Here is a 21,454-nt window from a genome sequence, read left to right on the forward strand (position 1 = left end):
CTATCAAATAACTTGTCAGTTTTCAAATTTCTCATTTTATTGTTTTGATATGTGGTTTGTTGCAATCAGGATTCAAACAAGGTCTGCATTTGGCTGTTATATCTCTTAAGTCTCTTTTAGTTTCTGGATTCTCCCTCCCTCTTTTGTTATTCCCACATTTATTTGTTGAAGAAACCAGATCATTTTGTCCTGTAGAGTTTTCCCACATTTTAGAATTTTGCTGTTGTCTCTGAGGTATCCCCTAGCAGTCCCTCTGTCCCCTGCATATCAGGGAGTCTAGCAGTTAGATCTAGAGACTTGCTTTGGTTCAGGTTTGGTGTTTTGGCAAGACTGTTTCCTAGGTGCTGGTGTTTTCTTCCATTCAGAGGCTCATAACATCAATGGTCTCTCTTTTTCTGACGGCAGCAGCCACTTTGACCATTGTTTAGATCCATTAGTTCATTAGGGGTTGCAAAATGGTGATGTAATTCTCTCATTCCTTCTTCACTTATTAGCTGAAATACATCTTAAAAACAGGGGCTTTTCCATCATCAGCCATGTAATTACCCTGAGTACAGTCTGTACGGGAAAGGCAGGTTAATCACTTGATTCTTTCCCTTTATTTATCAGTTTCAGGATAATGACATTTTATTGTCCTCTGAAGGTGGCCACTTACTTTCTTTAGGATTGTTAACTGAAGATTTTACATTCCTGATGTGTTTCAGCATGTTTTAGTTCTTATTCTGATTGATGCTCAAATTGTCCTTTTTTGAGTAGGAGTCTCCTCATGTTATCTTCTGAGTCCATTTTTTAAACTTTAACTTTTGAATTGAGGTATAACGTACTTGCTAGTGAGTCGTTTTGACATGACCTCATTAGGCTTTGATAGTTTCCTTTCTCATTTGTCAAAATGTTAAGTTACTCTTATACCTTTCCTACCCCAGGCCTGGAATCAGCCATTTCACAAGTTGTATCTTTTATTTAAATCTTTCACTATAGAAAATTTCAGATATATACGAAAATAGAGGGGCAAGTGTATTGATAGTCAGTTTCAATGGTTACCAACTCATGGCCATCCTTACATCATCTGTACCCCTCCACCCCCTCCCACACCCGATTTGTAGAATGTAGCCTAGCATGTGGATTACTTGGCTTCTTCTTGCTGTTCATCCATGCATTGTTTGTGCACACCGTGCAAAAAGAGTGACGGCAGAGAGCGGGAGGTTGGAAGGAGCATGGGTGGGGAGCTGGCCGCCACAGTTGTAACGTGGCCCTGTGCTTGCTTTGTCCTCTGCAGGCGGTGAACCCAGGCAGATCCCTGTTCTTGCTGTACGCCCTCAAGAGCTCCCCCAGACTTGGTCTGCTGTACCTGTACCTCTTTGACTACACAGACACCTTCCTGCCCTTCATCCACACCATCTGCCCTCTGCAGGAAGACAGCTCTGGGGAGGACATCATCACCAAGCTTCTGGTAGGTCTGCAGAGTGCCTTGAATAGAACATTTGACCGTCCCTCAGTGTGGTGTGGAAATGGAGACATGACCGTAGCCTGTCACGGGAGAGCAGACAACAGCCAGCCTTCATGTGAATTTTGCAGGGAGAGCCCCCTGCAGAAGAAAATAAAGTATGACCTTCCCACTCCCATTTTGTTTCCTGCATTACATAGCAGGAGGGGCTTCCCTGTGGACTTGAAATGTTAAGCAAAGAAAAAAATGTTTTTGTTATAAAAGAAGATAGGTCCGGATTGCCCTAAAGGGTTAGATTTATGGGCCTTCCAGTTTGGGTAATCTGTCTTTTAACAGGACTCCCAAAGCACGATTGCTTGTCCTGCTGAGGCAGGGTTAGTACCTCCGTTGTCCAGCTGTCCGATGGAAGTCAGCTCGTTAGCTGGCGCAGGGCTGTTCGCACGGTGGTTATCCACCATGGGCGCCTTTCTCCAGTTTGACCTGTGGATTCCTTCTGAGTTGTTGGTGGACCGCATTTACTGGGGGTGATTTCTCTGTGTCTAGTAGGTCATTTGAGCGTAATAGCCTTTGTTTTGCTACTCTTGGGGCCAGTCCTTCTGACCTGTTTGTATCAAAAAGTCACACGGATGTAGGAATCTCATATATAATCCATACCTATAAGTATTAAAATGGAATTTCTAAATCTCCAAAGACTTTTTTTAAACAATATAGTTAAACATCTGCCTAACTGACTTCAGCCTTGAATGCGGTTTAAAGCCTACTAATTGGCCCCTTGCACAGTGTGCCTCTAATCACCTAGTTTCCAGTTCTTACTTGCCTCGCCAGACCGGGAGCACAGAGACTCTGACCTTTCCATTTCAACAAGCCCCAAGCCTCTGCCGTTCATCAGGCTATCATTTTTATCTGCTAATATCTGTAATTGAAAAGCTTCCCCCACCACCACCACAAAAAAATCACTTTTTTCGAGGGGAGTGTGTGTGTGCCATTTCCCCACAAACTGTCATCGTTCTAGCACGGCTAAGATGTTGAATTTAGGGAATGGCTTGAGCTACCCATGCAGTGATGGTTAATAATAGATAATAAGTAATAAAACCCTGGTTAATTTAAATTCATTCCAGTCCCATTATTCATACCTCATGCTTAGATTTTTTTGCTTCTGAGCTTCCACCATTATGTGGCAAGCATTCCAATTCAAACTTTTTTAGTAACAGTTATCCAATTTAAGATTAATTTTTATGAGATGAGATGATGGATGGAAATTTCATTTTAGATTGCTGGATATATATATATATATGTGTGTGTATTTTCATAAATGTAAAACTCACTGGGATGATCACAGCATCTTGTGTAAGAGTCAGTCCTCGTTATTTTTTGTGTCTGTGTGTTCTTTTTCAAGGATCTTAGGGAGCCCACGTGGAAGCAGTGGAGAGAATTCCTTGTCAAATACTCCTTCCTTCCATACCAGCTGATTGCTGAATTTGCTTGGGACTGGCTGGAGGTCCATTACTGGACGTCACGGTTTCTCATCGTCAATGCCATGTTACTCTCAGTCCTGGAATTATTCTCCTTTTGGAGAATCTGGTCAAGAAGCGAACTGAAGTAAGTGTGTTTTTATGTCGGAGATGGTTGGAGCAACAGGGGCTGGGAAAGAAATACCTAGTGGGGGAACGGTCCTCTTTGAAATATTTCTCAAACTGGAGAAGGAAATAAATCCTTCGGCTACCAAGACTTCTCAGTCTCTGGTTTGAGAAACAGCACTTAAGCGGAGAATAGGAAAGTTACTTGTGTTTGAAAAGGGAAACATTGCGTGGTGCTCATTGTTAAAGTGTTTCTCTGTATCTTATCTCTATGTAATAATATACAGTTTAATTTGGGGGGCAGGCAACAAAGGATTTTAATAATCAAGGAGTAAGCAAGTGAGAAGAAAAGGGTTCTATATGGAAAATGGCAGTAGGGCAGAGCATAAAGAGATCTGATGGGAATTCTGTAGTCATGAGTTCTAATCCTGATCTGCCACCATCTGGGACAGTAATAACTTCTCTGATTAATGCATAAAATGAGCACGATTAGACTAGACAATCTCTGACTCAGGACTCTTGGTTGCAAGTGACAGAAACCAACCTAAACCGGTTTTACTGAAAAGGAAATGCCTAGTCAAGCTTCAGCGTGGCTGGACCTAGAGACACAAATGCTGTCATTAGGACCGACTCTTTCTCTCCCTCGCACAGTGCTGTTCTGTCCTGTGTCCAGCCTCGGGTAGCTCTCTTCATATGGGGGCTCTGGCCTTGCCAGGCTTCCATCTGAGCAGCTTAGCAAACCTTGTGGAAAGAAAGCACTTCTTTCCCCATAGCACTGGTAACGGTCTCAGGCCTCACATGCCTTTGTCCTGATTGGCCCAGCCTGGGTCACGTGCCCCCCAGATCCATTGCTCCATGCCGGCGTGTGCAAGGCTATTCTTGGCCAGGCTCGAGGCCTGGGCTCACCCCACAGTCAGGGGCTGGCTTCGGCCCTACCCGGACCACATGGAAAAGAATAAGGGAGGGAGAGTCCTCAAAAGAAAACTTAGAAGCTGTTTCTAGAAGGGGATGGCGGCTGAGCAGGTAACACTGCCACCACACCAGCAGCCTTTCCTCTTGACATCCAGTGACTCACGGCCTCATAGATAGTTCCGAGAACCCGACAAACCTCTCTCTCTCATTCGTATTGATTCAGCAAACTCATCTGTTCATGCACAGAACAGGCATATCACTGTACCCCCAGCTCTCTGCTGGATACTACAGATCTTCCGGTAAAAAAGACAGTCTCTGAGGGCCTGTAGCCTAGTAGAGAAAATCTGTATGTTAAAAAAGATGTGTAAGTGAGGTTGGGGCTGGAACAGGGAGGCCTCACTGGGCGTGGGGACCAGGCCATAGTGCCTGAGGAGGGACCCTCTGGGCTGTGTCCTCGGAGTTGAAGATGGGTTGGTCAGGCAAAGCTTTCTCAGGCACTGGGGGCAGAGACAAGGTCTTTGCAGCGCAGGCAGCCACAGTCGAGGCAGTGGGAAAAGGCCCGGGGTCTGTGCGCTCGGGCAGCGTCATTAGAAATGTGTCCCCAGTTCTGCCTCTGAACCGCTTCTCTTCCTTTTTCAGGACTGTGCCTCAGAGGATGTGGAGCCACTTCTGGAAAGTATCAACACAGGGGCTTTTTGTGGCCATGTTCTGGCCCCTCATTCCTCAGTTTGTCTGCAACTGTCTGTTTTACTGGGCCCTGTACTTTAACCCAATTATTAACATTGATCTCGTGGTCAAGGAAGTCCGACGGCTGGAAACTCAGGTGTTGTGACTGGCACTGCCCAGGCTCTGAGAGACTCTTCTAGTCTCCCTGACGTCTGAGCTTTGATGCTTAGGAGGGCTGAGGCAGGGAGCGGACTTCCCGCTTTCTACCCCTAGCAAAGCAAGGTGCTGCTTCGTATGTCAAAGGCTCCAACCAGGTCCTCCCCGCCCTCTGCCTGTGTCAACATGGCAGCGGGACTGACAACCCAGCGTGGGGAGGACAGTCTATTTGGCCGACCCAGGAGCAGCCCTTCCACCCAGCCAACTTCCTCACAGGGACTTCGGAGGCTTAGTCCACGACAGCCGGCAAGACTCAGGGTCCCCAGAGGATGCGGTATGGGCAACATTGGAAGGCCACCACATCGGCAGCCCCCTGCCGCAACCTCAGGAACTGACAGAGGCTCCCAGAGCCTGAGACCAGGCTTGTTGGGGCCAGGCCTGTCCTCTAAGTCAAGTTTAGGAAAACAAGGATAAAATTTCGTCATAGGCATAGACAGTTTCACATAAAAAGTGCAGAGGAAAACCCAAAATTCAATCAACAATTCTGTCTCATTGAAGAGTTGCTAGGTTTCGGAGTAAAGCCTCTAACAGGATTCAGTTTGAGACTAGAATGATGATTAGACTTGTGGTCTCTGGGGTTTTTTGTTTTTTGTTTTTGTTTGTAATCACTGAAAGTCCGGATCCCTGTGTCTGAGCACGGAGACGAGTGGGGTGTGAGGTGTTCATTGGGGCTGATTCTCATCAGCTGCCTCAGTGCTACGTAAACTTGTTTTAGGGTTTGTTTTGTTTTGTTTCTAAGAATTTAATCTGTAAAATAAATTCCAGGATAGTCTTTTTTGTTCAAGGAAACATTTTGTAAATTGACCTCACACTGTATAATCTTTGTTGTCCTGTCCTGATGTACGAAACAGCAAGTATAATTGCACCAAGTGCTGTGATTTTGATTATGGCACGAGATGAACTATGGCCTTTCATTTCCTTCCAGTGTGACAACAGCAGGTGTGAGATGTCATCTCTCTGGAGACTGGCCAGAGATAAGCTTGCATCCAAAGTGTTCTTTTGTGACTCCATGAACCATTCATTAACCCTTTGTATCTTTGAGTGAAGATTTTACTCAAGCTTTGCATCTGAAAGTGAAGAAATTACTTGAAATAAAGATTTTTTTATACAAATAAAACCTCTATATATAGAAAAACTGATTGTTTTAAAAAAAAAATCTGCGTTGCCCAATATAATCTGCTAGCCATGCTCAAGTCCCCCAGCCCGATGGAAGCGTTGAGCCACGGAGCCACCTAAAGGATGTGAAGAGAAAGGAGGGAGAATGTTTTTCTTCCTCCTTGAGTTTGCTTGTCAGGCCCCATGGCTGCGTGGCTTTACCTATTTAATACTCATGACCTGCCAGAGACACTGATGGCACTGTGGGTCTGGGGACACCGCGGTGTTTGTACATCCTGGTCTTGTGCCTTATGGGGTTGCCAGTGTCCTCCTCCTTTCCGGATGAGGAGATGGAGGCTGGCTGGCAAAGGTCACGGCAGTGGTGATGGTTGTCATTGGCGGAGTGGGGCCTGGGCCACCCACAGGCTGCCAGACTCCAGACCAGTGCTGCCCACCCCCACCTGTGGCCTCCCACACTGTCCCTACCTGCTCCCACACCCTGCTTCAAGGATGAGTAATATACCCAGGTCTGCTTGGGGAAGAAGGGCAAGGGAGGCTTGGCTGATGGCAAACAGGCTGGGCTGGACTCGCGCTGCTTCCAGCCAGCAGGAGGGACAGGCACACTCACCCCAGTCAACGACCACAGGCTGCCTCTTGCCTCCCTCGGACCCTCTACCAATCTCATAGCAGGCTTAGGTGCACCAGAAGAGGGTGTCAGTGTCTATTTAAAATACTCAGACCTGTTGATCCAAAAACAGCCATTTCTGCAAATCTGGGCTAAGAAATATAAATAAACAGGCTGTAGAGGTAGGAGGTGGCAAAGACTTATTTATAAGCATCTTCATCACAGCAATTGACAAAAACAGGAAATATCTTCATTATCCAGAAGTTATTACTCTATAAAATGGAATCTGATACATCTATTTAAAATTTCTGAAGATGTTCAATGACATGGAGAAAATCTTACAAAAATCATACAGTATAATCTCAACTACATTTTTAAAACTATAGAAAAAACTGCTGGACAGCACACTAAGGTGCTAATGTATTATTCTGGATTGTGGGCATTGAGAGATTTTTTTTTTCTGCCCCATGTTTCTCTCTTTTTCTTTTTTTTTTTTTCTTTAAAGCAATCAATATATACTTCTTTCATAATCGGGAAATAAACTTTAACCATTGAAAGTAGAGTGGGATGGGGAATACCCTTTCTTAACCTAACAGCTTCTAGACTTGAACTTCACAAGGGTGGGTGTCATGTGACCACCATCTTGTTTAGTGCTGTGAACCAGGACCTAGAACCTGACCACACACAGTAGGTGTTTGTTCACATTTGACAACCGGCCAGCAGGAGCAGGCTAGAAGACAAAGACCAACTTTTCGTAAGGTTGAACCTCAAAGATGGTACCAAACCCAACACAGTCATAAATACAGTCATGGTTTTATTACTATTTAATAGGGACTTTTGACCTTAATCAAACTGGAAGCCAAACAGACTCCAGCTCCAAGTTCCGGAATGGGGAGAGAAAGCAAACACAAGGGTTGTGGCTTTATCAGTTGGCTTCCATCTCCTCCTGCAAAGAACTGAATGCTGTTGTTCATTCTCAAGAAGGAACTTTATTTCCTGTTTGAAAGAATGTGCAGTGGAGCTGGTCAGTCACACTTGGGCGAGTCCTTCTCACATAGGAACTGGGGGTAGAAGAGAAGTCTTAAGTTGTACTCAGTCCCGGCTAAACAGTAAGCAATCTCCTGGTCACACTTGCACAAGAGTTCTTGGCATTTGTTCTCTGCTGGTCCTGGAAGAGGTGGGGAAACTGAGGTTAGAGTAGGGACCTGCAGAGACTCAAGGGTAAACATGGAGAAGGTCAGTAAAGCTGGAGGCAGGACAGGTCATACATTACATTTCTGAGACACTCGACAATTTCCCAGGTGATCTACGTCAGCACAGTAACCCCAGGAGGCAGGTGATGTCAGCTCCATTTTACAGAAAAGGAAATTAAAGTTTCAAATGGCAGAGTCCAAAGCCTGTAGAACCTTTGACTTCTCTTCTGCATCAATACGACACTGTTTGGGGATCCATTTAGATAAGACAGTAGCTGCCTGGGTTTGGAATGCCTGCTCTACTATGTCCGAGCTCTGGGACCTCGTCTACCCTTTTGGGGCCCAAGTCCTCACGGAATGTGGGAGCACTCTCCACTTTGCAGAGTTATCGAGCAGCCTGTAAAGTGCTCCCACCTGCACTTCTTGGCCTCCTTTCTCCAAGTCTCTTTCAGATGCTCTTTCAAGAAAAACAGCTTATTTTAGATAACAATCACATACTGCATCTCACCCCTCTGTCCTAGACCTAGCGTACACAGGCAAAGGTTGCCACCCAAACACAAACCTGGAGGCCCCACTGCTCCATGGCCTCAGGAACCCCTGATGGCATCACGTTTTTCAAGAAGAATAAAAACTTAAAAGGAAAAGTAGCTCCCAAAGGTTAAGCTTAAAATTAAGGCCTGCCAGTAAATATTATTATAGGTTAAAAATTTTTTTAATATATTTAAGTGAGGCCCATAAATGGAAAATGGGCCAAACCTGTAATTAAATAAACAACTATGTTCAGAATATCTGCAAACAGAATAAGGGAATATTTTTAGCCAAAAATGCATAATAGGTATTTTGGTTCTTTTCGTTTGGTTCAGGGAGGACAGTTCTGTAAACAGGCATAGACTCCACCAGCCTATTTTATAAACATCATTTTCACATGGGTAGAAACAAATAGAACACGCAAGTTGAAGGGAGAAGGGAAACATCTTTAGCAAATTTCCCATTTAAAAGCCCATTTCGACTCCTCTCCAGCCACACTGGAAGGGAGCATTTTAGGGATAAGTTACTTACTCTCCCCAACTCTAAATTAGAGGGCTGAATGAGACAATACCTGGGGCATTTTTAGTCCTAAAATATCTATATTATGTCTCCATATTAATTCATCTGTGCTCCAAGGCCAACTCCTAATTCGTAGTAAGGACTTACGGCTGAGAATCCACACATACCTAAAAATATACATCTAGTAATACTTACGATAGCCTCCTTACCCCAGAGCAGATCAAGTCTGCAGAAGCTGGGGGTTTAGTGCAGAGTCGCATCAGATCTTCAATTCTCTCTAGAGGAGGTAGCAGAGGTCAGAGAGGAGTTCAGATCAGGATGAGAGAAGGAGAGGGGAAGAGAGAGAAGAAAAATCCCCCTCCAGTCTGTTTATCATGTTAAACCCTTTTCTCATCTTCACAACACCCATCTTCCAGGTGAGGAAACCGAGGCTCAGAGAGCTCAAGTCATTAGCTCAACGCGATGGAACCCTCGTCCATCTAGGGCCAAGTCATTTTCAACAAAGGCAGCAAGACTATTCAATGGGGGAAAATAGTCTCTTCAAAAAATGGTGCAGAGACAACTGGATAACAACATGCAAAAGAACGAACCCCCCACCTCACTCCATATGCAAAAGTTATCTCAAAATGAACATAAGAGTTAAAATTAGAAAACTGTTAGAAGGAAAGATAGGGGTAAACCTTCATGACCTTGGATTTGGCAATGGATTCTTAGGACACCAAAAACCCAAGCAACAACAACAACAAAAAACAAATAAATAGGACTTCATCAAAATTGAAAACCTTTGTGCCTCAAGGATATTATCAAGGAAGTAAAAAGACTACCTACAGAATGGGAGAAAATATTAGTAGTTGCACATCACATATCTGATACAGATCCAGTATCCAGGATATATAAAGAACTCTTACAACTCAACAACAAAATGACAAACAACTCAATTAAAAATGGGTTTGAATAGACATTTCTAAAAAGAAAATATAAAAATGGCCAAGAAGCACATGAAAAGATGTTCAATGTTATTAATCACTAGGGAAAAGCAAATCAAAACCACAATGAGATACCACCTCATACCCACTAATAAAAAAACTAGAAAATAATAAGCGTTGGCATGGATGTGGAGAAACTGGATCCCTCACTCATTGCTGGTGAGAATATAAAATGGTGCATCTGCTGTGGAAAACAGTTTGGTGGTTCCTCGAAAAGTAAAACATAGTTAGTGTATAACCCAGCAATCCTAGGTACATGCTCCAAAGCATTGAAAACAGGTATTCAAATAAATTCTTGTTCACGAATACTCATAGCTGTACTATTGACACCAGCCAAAAGGTGGAAACAACCCAAATGTCCATCACTGGATGAATGAATAAATAAAATGTGATATAGCCACACAGTGGATATTATTCAGCCATAAAAGGAATGAAGCTCGAAAACATTATGCTAAGTGCAAGAGCCAGACACACAAAAAACAGATATTGCATGATTCCATTTATACGAAATATCGAGATGAGGTACATTCATAGAGACAGAAAGCAAACTGGTAAATTTGCCCGGTGCTGGTGTTAGGAAGACGTGGACAGGCTTAGCAGGCATGGGTTTTTTGAGGGGAAATGATGAAAATGTTTTGGTGGTTCTTGCATGACACTGTGAATATACTAAATATCACTGAATTGTATATTTTAAAATGGTTTTTATGTTATATTTATTTTCAATTAAAAGAAAATAGAAATAAAAGGGATGGAGCCAGTCGTCTGGGTCACGTCCAGGCCTTCAGATAACTTCGAGTCTCATCGTCCAAACTCCAGCCTTACCTACATTCTGCCTGTACTACTGCTCACTTCCTAGTTTGTAAATTGATTCAGCTTTTTTATTTACTTGCAGGGAAACCGCAAACGGAAAACACCAAACATCAGACAGTCATCTTAAAAATACATTCTCCTCATCACCCCTTTCCTTATTGCTTTGTTTCAAAATCAGGTAAGATTGCCCTGAGAGACACAACATGTTTAATTGTAGTTTTATTTTTCTTTTAACTTTAGAAGTGGGCTGGTTCTGTAAAATGTAAACTGTGATGGAAGAAAGGCTTGTGTGACAATTAATACATGTTGCTTGTGGTTACAGATAAATAAACATATAGGTAGGTAGACAGATACAAATAATTTCTTTTTAAAACCAGAATTAAATGTAGGTATAGAACTGTTCTTAAATAAGAGAAGCCAGAAGCCTGCTCTCTCTGTTAGAAAGAGGTCAGCAAGTGTTCAAGAGATGTTAAAGCTAAATTAGTAGCACCGAACTGAGACTTTCTCCTCCACGCAATTAGAAAGATTAAAAAAGAATTGCAAGAGAAATAACTTTCTGCTTTTGAGGCTCAGGGTTAGTTAGAGCTGCATTCGCGCATTCCTCAAAGCCCTGTGACCATGGGCTGTTGCTGGGTCATCCTCACTGGAGAATCTGCGTTGGGTCATTTCTCCCATGACGCCTACTATGCATGAAGCATTGTGTCATTGTCATTTCGTCCTCATAACAAGGTGACCTTGATTTTTACCCCCATTTTACTGATGAGGAAACTGAGGCTCTGAGAGATCAGAACTTGCCCACGGTCACACAACTAGAAATGAACTAAGGCAGAAGCTACGGATCACCAGGCGAGGGTTTGCAAATGCAGATGTCCACTGGGGCAGGCGGTGTCAACGAGTGAAGCAAGGGAGGTACGTCAAACACAGGAATACTCTGCATTTGCACAAGTAAATGGGCTCAGCACTCTCATTTTTCTCGAAACATTCAGCCCTTTGGTCTACCTTCTGTTTTCCTGGGTTTGTTAGAAATATTTCTCTTTTATAACAAAATCAACAGCACAAGGAATATGAAATATAGTAATTGACACTTGTCCTCAATGTCAGGCAGAAAATAGGGCATAGTGGGGACTGGGGCAGATGAGAGACAGGCCCTGCCTGTGAGTGGCAGCTCCTCTAAGCTCCAGCCAATGGTGGCTACTGAGTCTGATGCTGTTAGAGCCTCCAATTTTTTAAGGAAAACTAAACATTGAGAAGTTCAGATTTTTATGTGAAATATTTTGATTTGTCAAATACTGGCTCAAACTGCTTTTCCAAACACCATGCAGATGAAGCAAAACATTTGCAGGACCAACATGGTCCAAGGAACATTAACTCCTGATATAACACGGTTGTCCCTATTTTGCAGAGGTGAAGGCTCTGTGTCCCAGGGAGGGAAGGGCATTTTCTGGAGTCCCCAACTGGGAAGAGGCCACTCTTGCCTGGCTCAGCCTTAGTTAGGAAAAGGGGCCAAGGAAATGCACACTCGGGGTTCAGGCTCAGTCTGGGTTCTACACGCCTCTATCCACTAGGATGGGACCCAACCAAGGCCTCTGACCCTCCTCGCACAGAATATTTGGGGCCAGAGGGTCATCACACCACACCGAGGTGGAGCCAGCCCCACTGGTGACAGGCTCCTAGACGGTGGCTGGAGGTGAGGAAGTGGAGGCATGGAGCCCTCCTTCATCCTCTTTCTTTTCATTTGTTTTTTTGCTTGTCACATTTCATCGTGAAAATTTCCAAAAATACAGAGAGGTTTAAAGAAACTTTTCAGAGAACACCTGTATATTCATTACACAGATTAATATTCAGCTTCCTCCCTTATCCCTCCATCAGTCCATCCCTCTCTCTATCCATCCATCTGCCTTTTTGTTTTGTTTTGTTCTGATGCACTTCAAAGTAAGTTGCAGACATCAGTGCGTGTCACTCTTAAACACTTCAGGCTGTGCATTCCTTTCCTTTTACACTTTTAATTCACAAGTCATTCATGAAGACATTCTCCTTGTAAATAACAGACACACACAGGGAACATGAAGTTGCCTCGTACCGTTGCCCCCTCAACCTGATCTTGTCCCTGGAGATGACCACAGCCATCCTCAGTTTGGAGCGTATCCTTACCCGGCTTTTTCTGAGCTTTGTGGATGCCCACATGTAGCCATGGAAAGCAGTATGGTATTATTTTGCAAGTTTCTCTTCTTTTCCTTTTTTTAAACACACAAATGGTGCTGTACTAGAAAAGTCATTCTGCAGTTTTTTTATTCACCTTCTTTCTGTGTCAGCATATACGGCTCTACCTTGTAGCCTCCCTCCAGGCTACAGAGTGAGAATACATCATGTTTTATTTACTCAGACCCCTTCTGACACACATTCAGGTTGTTTATACCTGGTGTCATTTCTGTTTTCTTCCTTTTTTCCCCAGACATACAAGAAATAGGTTTCTTTCTTTTTCTTTTTTTTTCAAGTGCTCTGTGTTAAAGATCACTTATATTAGATAAACCCAAGCGTGGTCTACGGAGCGTTGCAAGCAGTGGTATGTTAGTGCAACAGGACACAGAAGTCATCCGGCTCTGCTGGGATGCCCAGGGGACACTGGGGGAGGTTGGTGCATGTGGCACCGGGAACTCACCGCACAGGATGCTGTCATTGACGCACTGCCAGGAGTAGCGCTCTATCTTGGGACTGCAGCCAGCCTCTTCAGCACGATTGTAACAGCAGTCGTGACGACGGCAGCACCTGTGGATGTCACACGGGCCGACCAGCAGGTGGGTGAAGGCAGGGAGCTCTCCTGGCCACCCTCCCTTGCCAGTATTATGGGTGAGTGAAGACCCTCAAGGAGCCAGCATCCTCAGGTCTACGCGTTGTCCCTGAAAAGCCCCATGCACTGGCCCCAGCATACCCCACAACCACCTCCGGCCCCTGGCAGTGCCCGAGCCCGGGGCCTGCCTGTCTCACTCTGAGTCTCGGAGCTCCTGGGCTCTGAGCTCCAGCTCCACTAGCCTCCTCTCTGTTCCCGGAGTAAGCCAAGCCCCTGCCACCTCCTGGCATTGCTCATGTTGTACCCTCTGCCTAGGACGACTTCATGCCCACTCCTGTCCTTTAGGTCTCAGCCCAAGCACCAGCCCCCACGCTGGGATGTCATATAGGCCTCACCTGACCTCCCCAGGTACACCCCCTCATAAAGCCAGTTCCTTTCCCTTAGGGCAGGTGTATAATGGAACCCTCATTAAAAACCCATTAGCATCTATAACTGGAGCTCTGTAGGGCAGGACCATGTCTGTTCAGTTCCCCACAGTGGCCCAAGGCCCAGCCCATAATAGGACCTCAGTAAACATCTACTATTGAACAATTCCCTAAGGAAGACTCACAAACGCCCCTATACCTGTCAATCATTCATTCACTCCCTTACTCATTCATTCATTCACCGGTATTCTCTCTGTCCACCTGTCAGCCAATCCGTCAGCGAGGTGCATTGCGGAAAGGCCAGCATTTCGAGGAGCCCCCTGTGTGGTAGGGCAGGCAAACAGCCCCCACACACATGCATGGTGAGAAGTGCTGGGATGCGGCATAAGCCCTGGGGACCCTGGGAGCCCAGATAGAGTGGCAGGCCCAGCCAGGCTTCAGGGAAGGCTTCCTGGAGGGGTGAGCACATCTAAAGGACATACAGGAACCGGATGGCCAGAGTGCAGGAGCGCATGGAGGGCAGCAGAAGCATCCAAGATGCAGGGGTAAATAAAGACCTCTCGGTGACAATCATAGCCTCCAGCCTAGGGGAGAAACAGCCAAATTCTGCCCTCTGCTATCTATGAGCATTGTGGAAATGGGTGAGTGTCTGCGCCTCTCTGAGCCTCAGGGCTGCTCGGCCCATGGCATTGCGCAGGTCGGACACTTCTCACACAGCAGCAAGAGTGCCCAGGTTGGGGGGCATGAATCCAGCCAGACTACCTGGGTTCAAATACCAGCTCCCACGCCTTCCTCGCTGCGTGGCCCCAGACAAGTTACTTAACCTTTCTATGCCTCAGTTTCTTCGTCTGTGAAATGGGGTTATTGTGAGGATTCAAAGGGATTCTCAGAGCAGTTCCTAGTGCTTAATAAGTCTGGTTACCTTTACGTTATCTTTAAGGCAACGTAATCAATCAGCCCATTGCTAGGGTAAAGGTCAGCTGGCACCAAGATGTGGCCTCATTGGCCCATGTTACACACAGGTCCTCTGCCTGCAGGGGAGCACCACGTGATGGGACCTTCCTGGGCCAAACCCCAGCTTCAGTTTTGGATATTTCCTTGCAGGTCTTGACTATCCCTAGGGCTGGAGGACCTTCTAGCCCGGGCCCAAGCATGCACTCACCAATCAATGGCATCCCGGGGCTGGCCATGGCCACCCAGGCCACAATGGCAGCCATAGTTCATGTAAGCGATGGGGGTTCGGGTGCCAACACAATTCACAGTCGCCGCCAGTTCCAGGATCCCACGCCGGTGCACATGTGACCTCCTGGAGGCTGGGGTGTGGTGGTGGTAAACAAAGGTCAGAGGCTGCGGGTCTGGAGAGAAGGGCAGGAGCCTGAAAATTGCCTGGATGTTGCAGCTGGACTGTCTGGGTTTGAATCTTACTTCCTAGCTGCGTGACTTTGGACAAATTCCAACCTCTCTGTGCCTTGGTTTCTTTGTCTGGGAAATGGGAGGGTAAGGTGACCTCAACTCATAGAAAGAAGTGAACAGTGCATGAAAAGCACCTCGCCTATGACAAGGACTAACTATTATAATCGATATCCTCAAGGCAGCCATGAAAAAAAAAAAGATAGAATCACAGCCTTTGCACGGGCTGGTCCCCCTTCCTGCCATGCCCCAGTTCCCAATCCCCTGTCATGTCAACTCCACAGGCAGTCAGATTGCAAGTCATGCATCAGATGTTTGTCCAGTTGCCTGTTCTGGGCACCGGGCATCACAGATGAGCTAAGGAGGGTCTCCGTCACCAAGGAGGGCTCCTCTGGGGGGTTTCCTAGTCCTGGGGCTCCCCTGGGCCCCACCATTCTCCTCCAGACCCTGGCTCAGGACCTTTGCATCTCCTCTTATTTGCACTGCCCAGACAAGGAGGCCCCTTGGCCTGAGTCCAGCCCTCTCCCTGGTTCCCGGGGCAGCTCCAACACACAGCGGTGCCCAACAGCCCGACTGGAACCCCTGCTCCAGACAGGTGAGAAGGAGACCAGCTGGGAAAGGTGCCTCCCAAACTCGCACAGCCAACAAGAGCCTGAGCTGAGGCTCCTGTCCAGGCTCTGACTCGCAAACCAGCGCTCCTCCCTCCTAGCACGGTACCAGCAGGGGAAGGTGGCCTTTCAGGGTGACAGAGCGAGGGGCCTTGGCGGCAGAGCAGAACCTCACTCCCAGGCCCGCCTGCTTCCTGGGAGTCTCCTCTCCACAGCCCAGCAGCTGAGGGCCCAGTGATGGTCTGGGCGCTGCATTTGGTCATCTCATCTCTTTCATCTCTTTTTTGTCTAGAACATGTTTTCATCACAGTGACTTTTTGAGGCGTCCAGACCAAGTTTAAATTCAATTTTGTTTTTTTTTTCTTCAATCGAAAAGCAGCGTATCAGTACGGGGGAACAGAGACAAAGCAAATAGCAAGAAAATGTGAAAATGAGTTTAGAGTTCAAAGCTTCACCTTCCTCTCTGGTGACCAGTCCTCACTCTCCTGCGCCTCTGCCTCAAACCTTCTGGGGCTCCCCCGAGTCTGGACAAGCTCAGGGGCCTCACTGTGTCCCAAGGCCTGGTGGGAGTCAACCCCTCCAAACTCTCCAATGTCCCCCCCCAGTTATGCCCTGTCACCTACACACTCTGCCGAAAATGCCCTCACCCGCCCGTCACCCTGCTCACAGGCCACCTCCTTCCAGAGTCTGCCCTTCCCCCCAGGTGGCCACAGGGACCCTCCCCATACAGCACTGCTGTCTGCCTGTGGGAGCAGCCTCCAGCCCCGCAGGCTCCGAGAGCAGATCTCCGACTCGGGCGGCTCTGGATGTCCCGGCACACAGTGAGCTTCCAGAAAAGGTCTCTTGACCTCTGGATCCACCAAGCCCCATGGAACGCTCCCACTGTAAGCGCCCCCTCACAAGGCCCCAGTCCTAACTTCATACCCTGAAGCTGTCCCCAGAGGTCCCCCCTTGCCCTGACCTAAGCACTCTCCGGTATCTCAGAGGCCTAGGAACAGCCCCATGGAGGGCCCAGGCACGGGGCGGCCACCAGGCACTGAGTTTAGAACCGAGGAAAACACTCCCTCTGTGCCAACATAGGTGGGGCAGGTCACGCTGGGTCTGTTTGCTCTGAACACGGTAGCCTCCTCTGGGAGTGCCAGGGCTGCCGGGGCATCCTATGGGCCCGGGGTCTATGTGTGTGTCCGCCGTGCATCTAACTCTCTGGGGCTGTCTCAGCTTTCCTGGAGTGGCGTGTGCACGTGTCCCTTTGGGGTATCCGCTTGTGTCTGCAGCATGGCTCTGTGGGGGCCGCGTACACCATGAGCCGTGCACCTGAGTGCCCAGGTGAGTCTAGGGCTGGTTTTGAGGCTACGCTTTCCATGTTTGCAGGGTCTGCACACTTCCCTGTGAGCGTGTGTATCTGTGCACTCCAGAAGTGGGAAGTCACCAAGGGGACCTCTCCGAGGGTGGCCCCCAGGGGTGGGTGAGAAGGGGACACTATGTTCTCCCTCCCCCAAGCCGGGCCCCTTCGGCAAGCTCCTCTCGCCCTCTGGTGTTCACTGGGTGGTCCCACCTCAGACCCCCATACAGGTGGAGTGAAGGGTCAGTGCACAGGAGCCCAGACCAGGTTGGTAGGGAGGGCTCCCGGTTGCTGGAGAGAGTGACGGCGGTTGGGGGAGGGGGTCTGCAGAGGACTCAGAGCCCCTGTAGAAGGGCGGGGCTGGTTCTGAGTCCCCGAGAGGAGCGAGTGATTGGGGTCCCTGGGGGCGACTGGGGTCCAGGGCTCCTGGGCTCCCAGCGAGGATGAGTGGGTGGGTGTTAGAAGAGGGGACTGGGGGCTGCAGGGCTCCTGGGTCCCTAGGGAGGGCTGGCGGAGTCCCGGGAGCTCCTGGTCCCCGCAGGCGGTTCCTCACTCACCGGCGCCGGGTCCGGGTCCAGGTCCCAGCAGCAGAAGCCGCAGCAGCAGCAGCAGCAGCAGCAGCAGCATGATTGGCGGGCACAGAGGTAGCGCCCCGTCGGAGGGTGGCAGCTGCGGGGACCGTCGGGCGGGCGACCAGGGTAGTCACCCAGCCCGCTGCCCCCAACCCGGGCCGCTGCGCCCGGCCCCGCCCCCGGCCTCACCTTCGCGCAGGCGGAGCCAGGCAGAGGCGGGCACCTGAGGTCGCGCGGTCCGTCCCGTCCCCACCTCTGCATCTTGGTCACCCGATGGGCTCGAGATGCCAGCTGGGGCGCTGGGGCCAGGAGGGCGTCAGGCTTCCTGGTGTCTCCTTGGCGTACATGAGCGCGAGGGCGCTCTGTCGATGTTACGGTTCCCCGCAGCCCCTTCCGGGTGCCCACCTGGCCACCCCAAAAAGAGCAGGAGACTTGGGGATGGGGTAGTGCTGAGTTTACCTTAACTGTGTAAATGTAGGTCACTTTGCACTCCTGACACCCCTTGAAATCAGCTCTACAATCCCACCACCATCGCCATAGTGGGGAAACTGAGGCAGCCACAGCTTTGCCCAAGGTCACAGTGGGTTCTGGTGAAAGATGGGGCTGGGAAGGGGAGGACAGAGAGGCCACAACTGTGCCAGAGCATGCCGGGCATCCCACACCCTTTGGCTTGATGCTTCTCATCTGTGCAAGGGTAAGGAGGCCGCCTCCCAGGGACGGTGTGAGCCAGGAAGGCAGACACGATGTGTGCCAGTAGTGAACAGAGATGACAATCACAGGCCACAATATCTCTTCCCTTTTTGTCCCTAGTGCCGGTACTACCCAAATAGTCACCAATTTCTGTTGATTTCACCTCATAACTACTTCTGAGAGTGGGACCCTAGACCCCTCCTCCTATCTCTAGTAAAGACGATGACAACAAAGGTGATGTCATGTCATGCTATTCTGGCACCAGCAGCAGCAGGCGCACCATCTTATCACAACCTTGGGCCCCTGGCAGTCCCTTTCACAAGAAGATACTGAGGGGCAGAGAAGCTAAGAGCCAAGAAGTAGAGGAACCGCGATTCTAACTAATTTCTACCCGGCGCCAAACCTCTCTCTGCCTCCTGTGAGCGTCTGCAGCTCCAGTTCCTTGTCTGCCACCCTCCTGGAGTAACTGTCTCCCCACTTGGATGTGAATTCCTCAAGGCCAAGTCTGGGGCTCCTTCCTCTTGTATGCCTGGTGCTGGCCCACCTAGCCCACCCCAGGTGCTCCAGAAAGGCTTTCTATGTGGAATGTGAGTTATAGACATCGCAAGACTCGGAGTTGCAGAGGATGTGTGTAACGAGGCTCAGAGTGCTGTGCCCATCAGGAAATGGGTCTAGCTGAGAACTGGACCAAGAAACGGGGACTCCCCTGACCCCAGTGCTCATAGCCCCCTGCCCAGGGTGGACCCCTGCAGATGGCCAGGTGCATTGCCTCAGTGTTTGCTTTGAAACCAAAGCCCAAAGAGGACAAGTGGCATGCCCATTTGACAGATGAGAAAACTGAGCTCACAGTAGGCACAGAGCAAGAGACTGTTTAGTGCATAGAAGACAAGGTTAATCACAAAGCCTTATTCAATTCTTCATTCATTCGTCACTGAGCCCCCAGCACGAGTCGAACACATCCTCAGGGCCAGGCCCTGTGCTACGGGTACAGCAGGGGATCAGGCCCAGTTCCTGCCTCGAGAAGCTCATGTGGGCCAAAGGGACAAGCATGAAAGCACCAAGGGACACGAGGATATGACCAGGGCAGTGATAGTGGAAGACACAGGGCTGTGGGCGCCCAGAGCGGGGCCTCATGGTCCTAACTGAAATCAGGGCCTTGGACCCAGGACTGTGGAACATATGGATTATTTGGGGAAGTGGATCCAGGGAGCAGAGGGAGGGACTGAGGAAGTGAAGGAGAGAAAAGCTAGAACAAGGGGGCCTTTACAGAGGTGGCCACGCTGAGGGCAACTGAGGCTTTACCCAAAGGGATCTCCCAGGGATCCATCTAGAAACTGTATCATAACTGTCTGCCCAAGGGACCAATGGGAGAAGCATTTATCCCCAGGTTCCTGCCTCCCGTTCGCTGTGGGCTGCCCCATGGGAGCAGGGCAGGAAGTGAGGGATGCGTGAATCTGGTCCAAGCTTGCGTGAACTATTTGCCGGAGCCCTGGCTGGACCCGAGCTGAGGCCAAGAGGATGTGAGGCAGGAGACAGAAAGTGCCCCACCTCTCCCCCAGGCAGCTCAGGGGTGGCAGTGAGCTAAATTCTCCAGACTAGATGTCTCAGCCGAACTAGCCAAAGGGGATGAGAGCGGGAGAAATGGAGAGAAAGCTGGCTGGGCAGAGGCCAAGGGGTGCGAAGGAGCCCAGTGCGAGAGGATTCCTAGAATGCGGGGCCGCGTTGGGAGCAGTGAAGATGGTACACGCCTCCACCTGGTGGACAATCTTGGCATGAAGCTCCAAGCAGGAGGAAATCAATGGGTCAGATGGAAGAAAACATTTTCTTACAGTAAAGACTGTGAAACCATGGACTGGTCATTGAGAGAGAGAGAGAAGGAAGTTGGAGAGTGTATGTTGGTGGGGAAAACAAAAAACAAGGAAAGCAAAGCAAAACAAAAATTTCCGGGTGGCTGGTATTATCACTCACAATATTTGCTGACTTCCCTGTTGAGAGGTTGTCACTTCCCCACTGTAGGCACTCAGAAAACAATTCCTCACAACGAAGGCCTCCGAAGCAGCCTCAGAAGCAAAGGTTTTTCTCTGACCTTCTCTTGCCCTTCTCCCCCGAGGCTAGCCATAGAAACTATAATAGAATCCCTCTTCCCCAAGATGGGTCATAGAAACCAGAACCCCTTTTCCCCAAAGCCAGCCGTAAAACCTAAAAATACTACTCTAACTTTCCCTCCGCCTTTCTGTGTAAAAACTGGCCATAAAGAAATTATCAGCCAGGTGTGGTGGAGTGAGCACCTGTAATCCCAGCTACTTGGGAGGCTTAGTAGGGAGGATCCCTTGAGCCTGAGTCCAAGATAAGCCTGGACAATGTAGTGAGACCCCCATCTCTCAAAAAAAAAATTAAGAAAAAGAAAGAAAGAAAGTATCTGACTTATCTTGTTTTACTTTAGGTCATAAGACCCTCATTTCAGAGAGAGTCCTGCTCCACACTAGAAAGAAGAAATGCTGCACAGAAAGGCCAAAAAGAATCTAGACAGACAGTCTTGCTGGGTTTCCCCACTCAGTCTATTAGCATTTGATCATACTCTTCTGTACGATCATATTTCTACATAACTGTCCATACTTTGTTCAACCTAAACATAAAAATGGACAATTTCCCCTGTATCTTTGGGTCTTCATTCTGAAGGCTCTTGTGTACACATTAAATAAATCTGTATGCCTTTTGTCGAGTTAATCTGCCTCTTGGGAGTTGATTTTTCAGTGAACCTTCAGAGGGTGAAGGGGAACTTTTCCCTTTGCCGCTACACACCCCACCAAGCAGGCTGGGACTTGGGTCTGGCTTTGACCAGTGGAATGTGGGTGGGAGGGACTTTTTAACAGAAGTTTTCAGAGTCAGCAAGTGGCCAGACCTGTCTCTTATCTCTCTGCCACAGGACTGCTGATATTCCCCGTCACAGCATTTCAGATGACTGCAGTTATAAAGCTGGGTGCACAAGTTACCAGCCACACCCATGTGTGCTTATACATTTTGCTTTTCGACCTATTTCTTTATGAA

At 48.3% G+C, this 21,454-nt stretch overlaps 2 protein-coding genes and 1 pseudogene across 4 annotated transcripts in view; 2 read left to right on the forward strand and 1 right to left on the reverse strand.

Moving 5' to 3' along the window:
- Positions 1–4,901, forward strand: part of BFAR (bifunctional apoptosis regulator) — a 27,090-nt gene extending 22,189 nt beyond the window's left edge. For all 3 annotated transcript variants that reach the window (XM_012647759.1, XM_012647761.1, XM_012647760.1), the window contains exons 6-8: positions 1,277–1,450; positions 2,841–3,043; positions 4,573–4,901. In XM_012647759.1, the coding sequence (XP_012503213.1) occupies positions 1,277–1,450; positions 2,841–3,043; positions 4,573–4,765 (570 nt within the window). In that variant the 3' untranslated portion in view covers positions 4,766–4,901. The remainder of the gene's footprint in view (positions 1–1,276; positions 1,451–2,840; positions 3,044–4,572) is intronic.
- Positions 4,902–7,522: 2,621 nt separating this feature from the next.
- Positions 7,523–17,792, reverse strand: PLA2G10 (phospholipase A2, group X). The gene is made up of 4 exons (XM_012647762.1): positions 17,702–17,792; positions 14,947–15,097; positions 13,231–13,337; positions 7,523–7,703 (listed from the first exon to the last, which is right to left on the reverse strand). Exons 1-4 carry the CDS (start codon positions 17,769–17,771, stop codon positions 7,561–7,563), a joined length of 471 nt encoding a protein of 156 aa, XP_012503216.1. The 5' UTR covers positions 17,772–17,792; the 3' UTR covers positions 7,523–7,560.
- A 2,323-nt stretch (positions 17,793–20,115) lies between these two features.
- LOC105812984 overlaps positions 20,116–21,454 on the forward strand; it is a 4,722-nt pseudogene continuing 3,383 nt past the window's right edge.

This window comes from Propithecus coquereli, unplaced genomic scaffold, assembly GCF_000956105.1.
Source record: "Propithecus coquereli isolate 6110/MARCELLA unplaced genomic scaffold, Pcoq_1.0 Scaffold27, whole genome shotgun sequence".
Classification (NCBI taxonomy): Eukaryota; Metazoa; Chordata; class Mammalia; order Primates; family Indriidae; genus Propithecus; species Propithecus coquereli.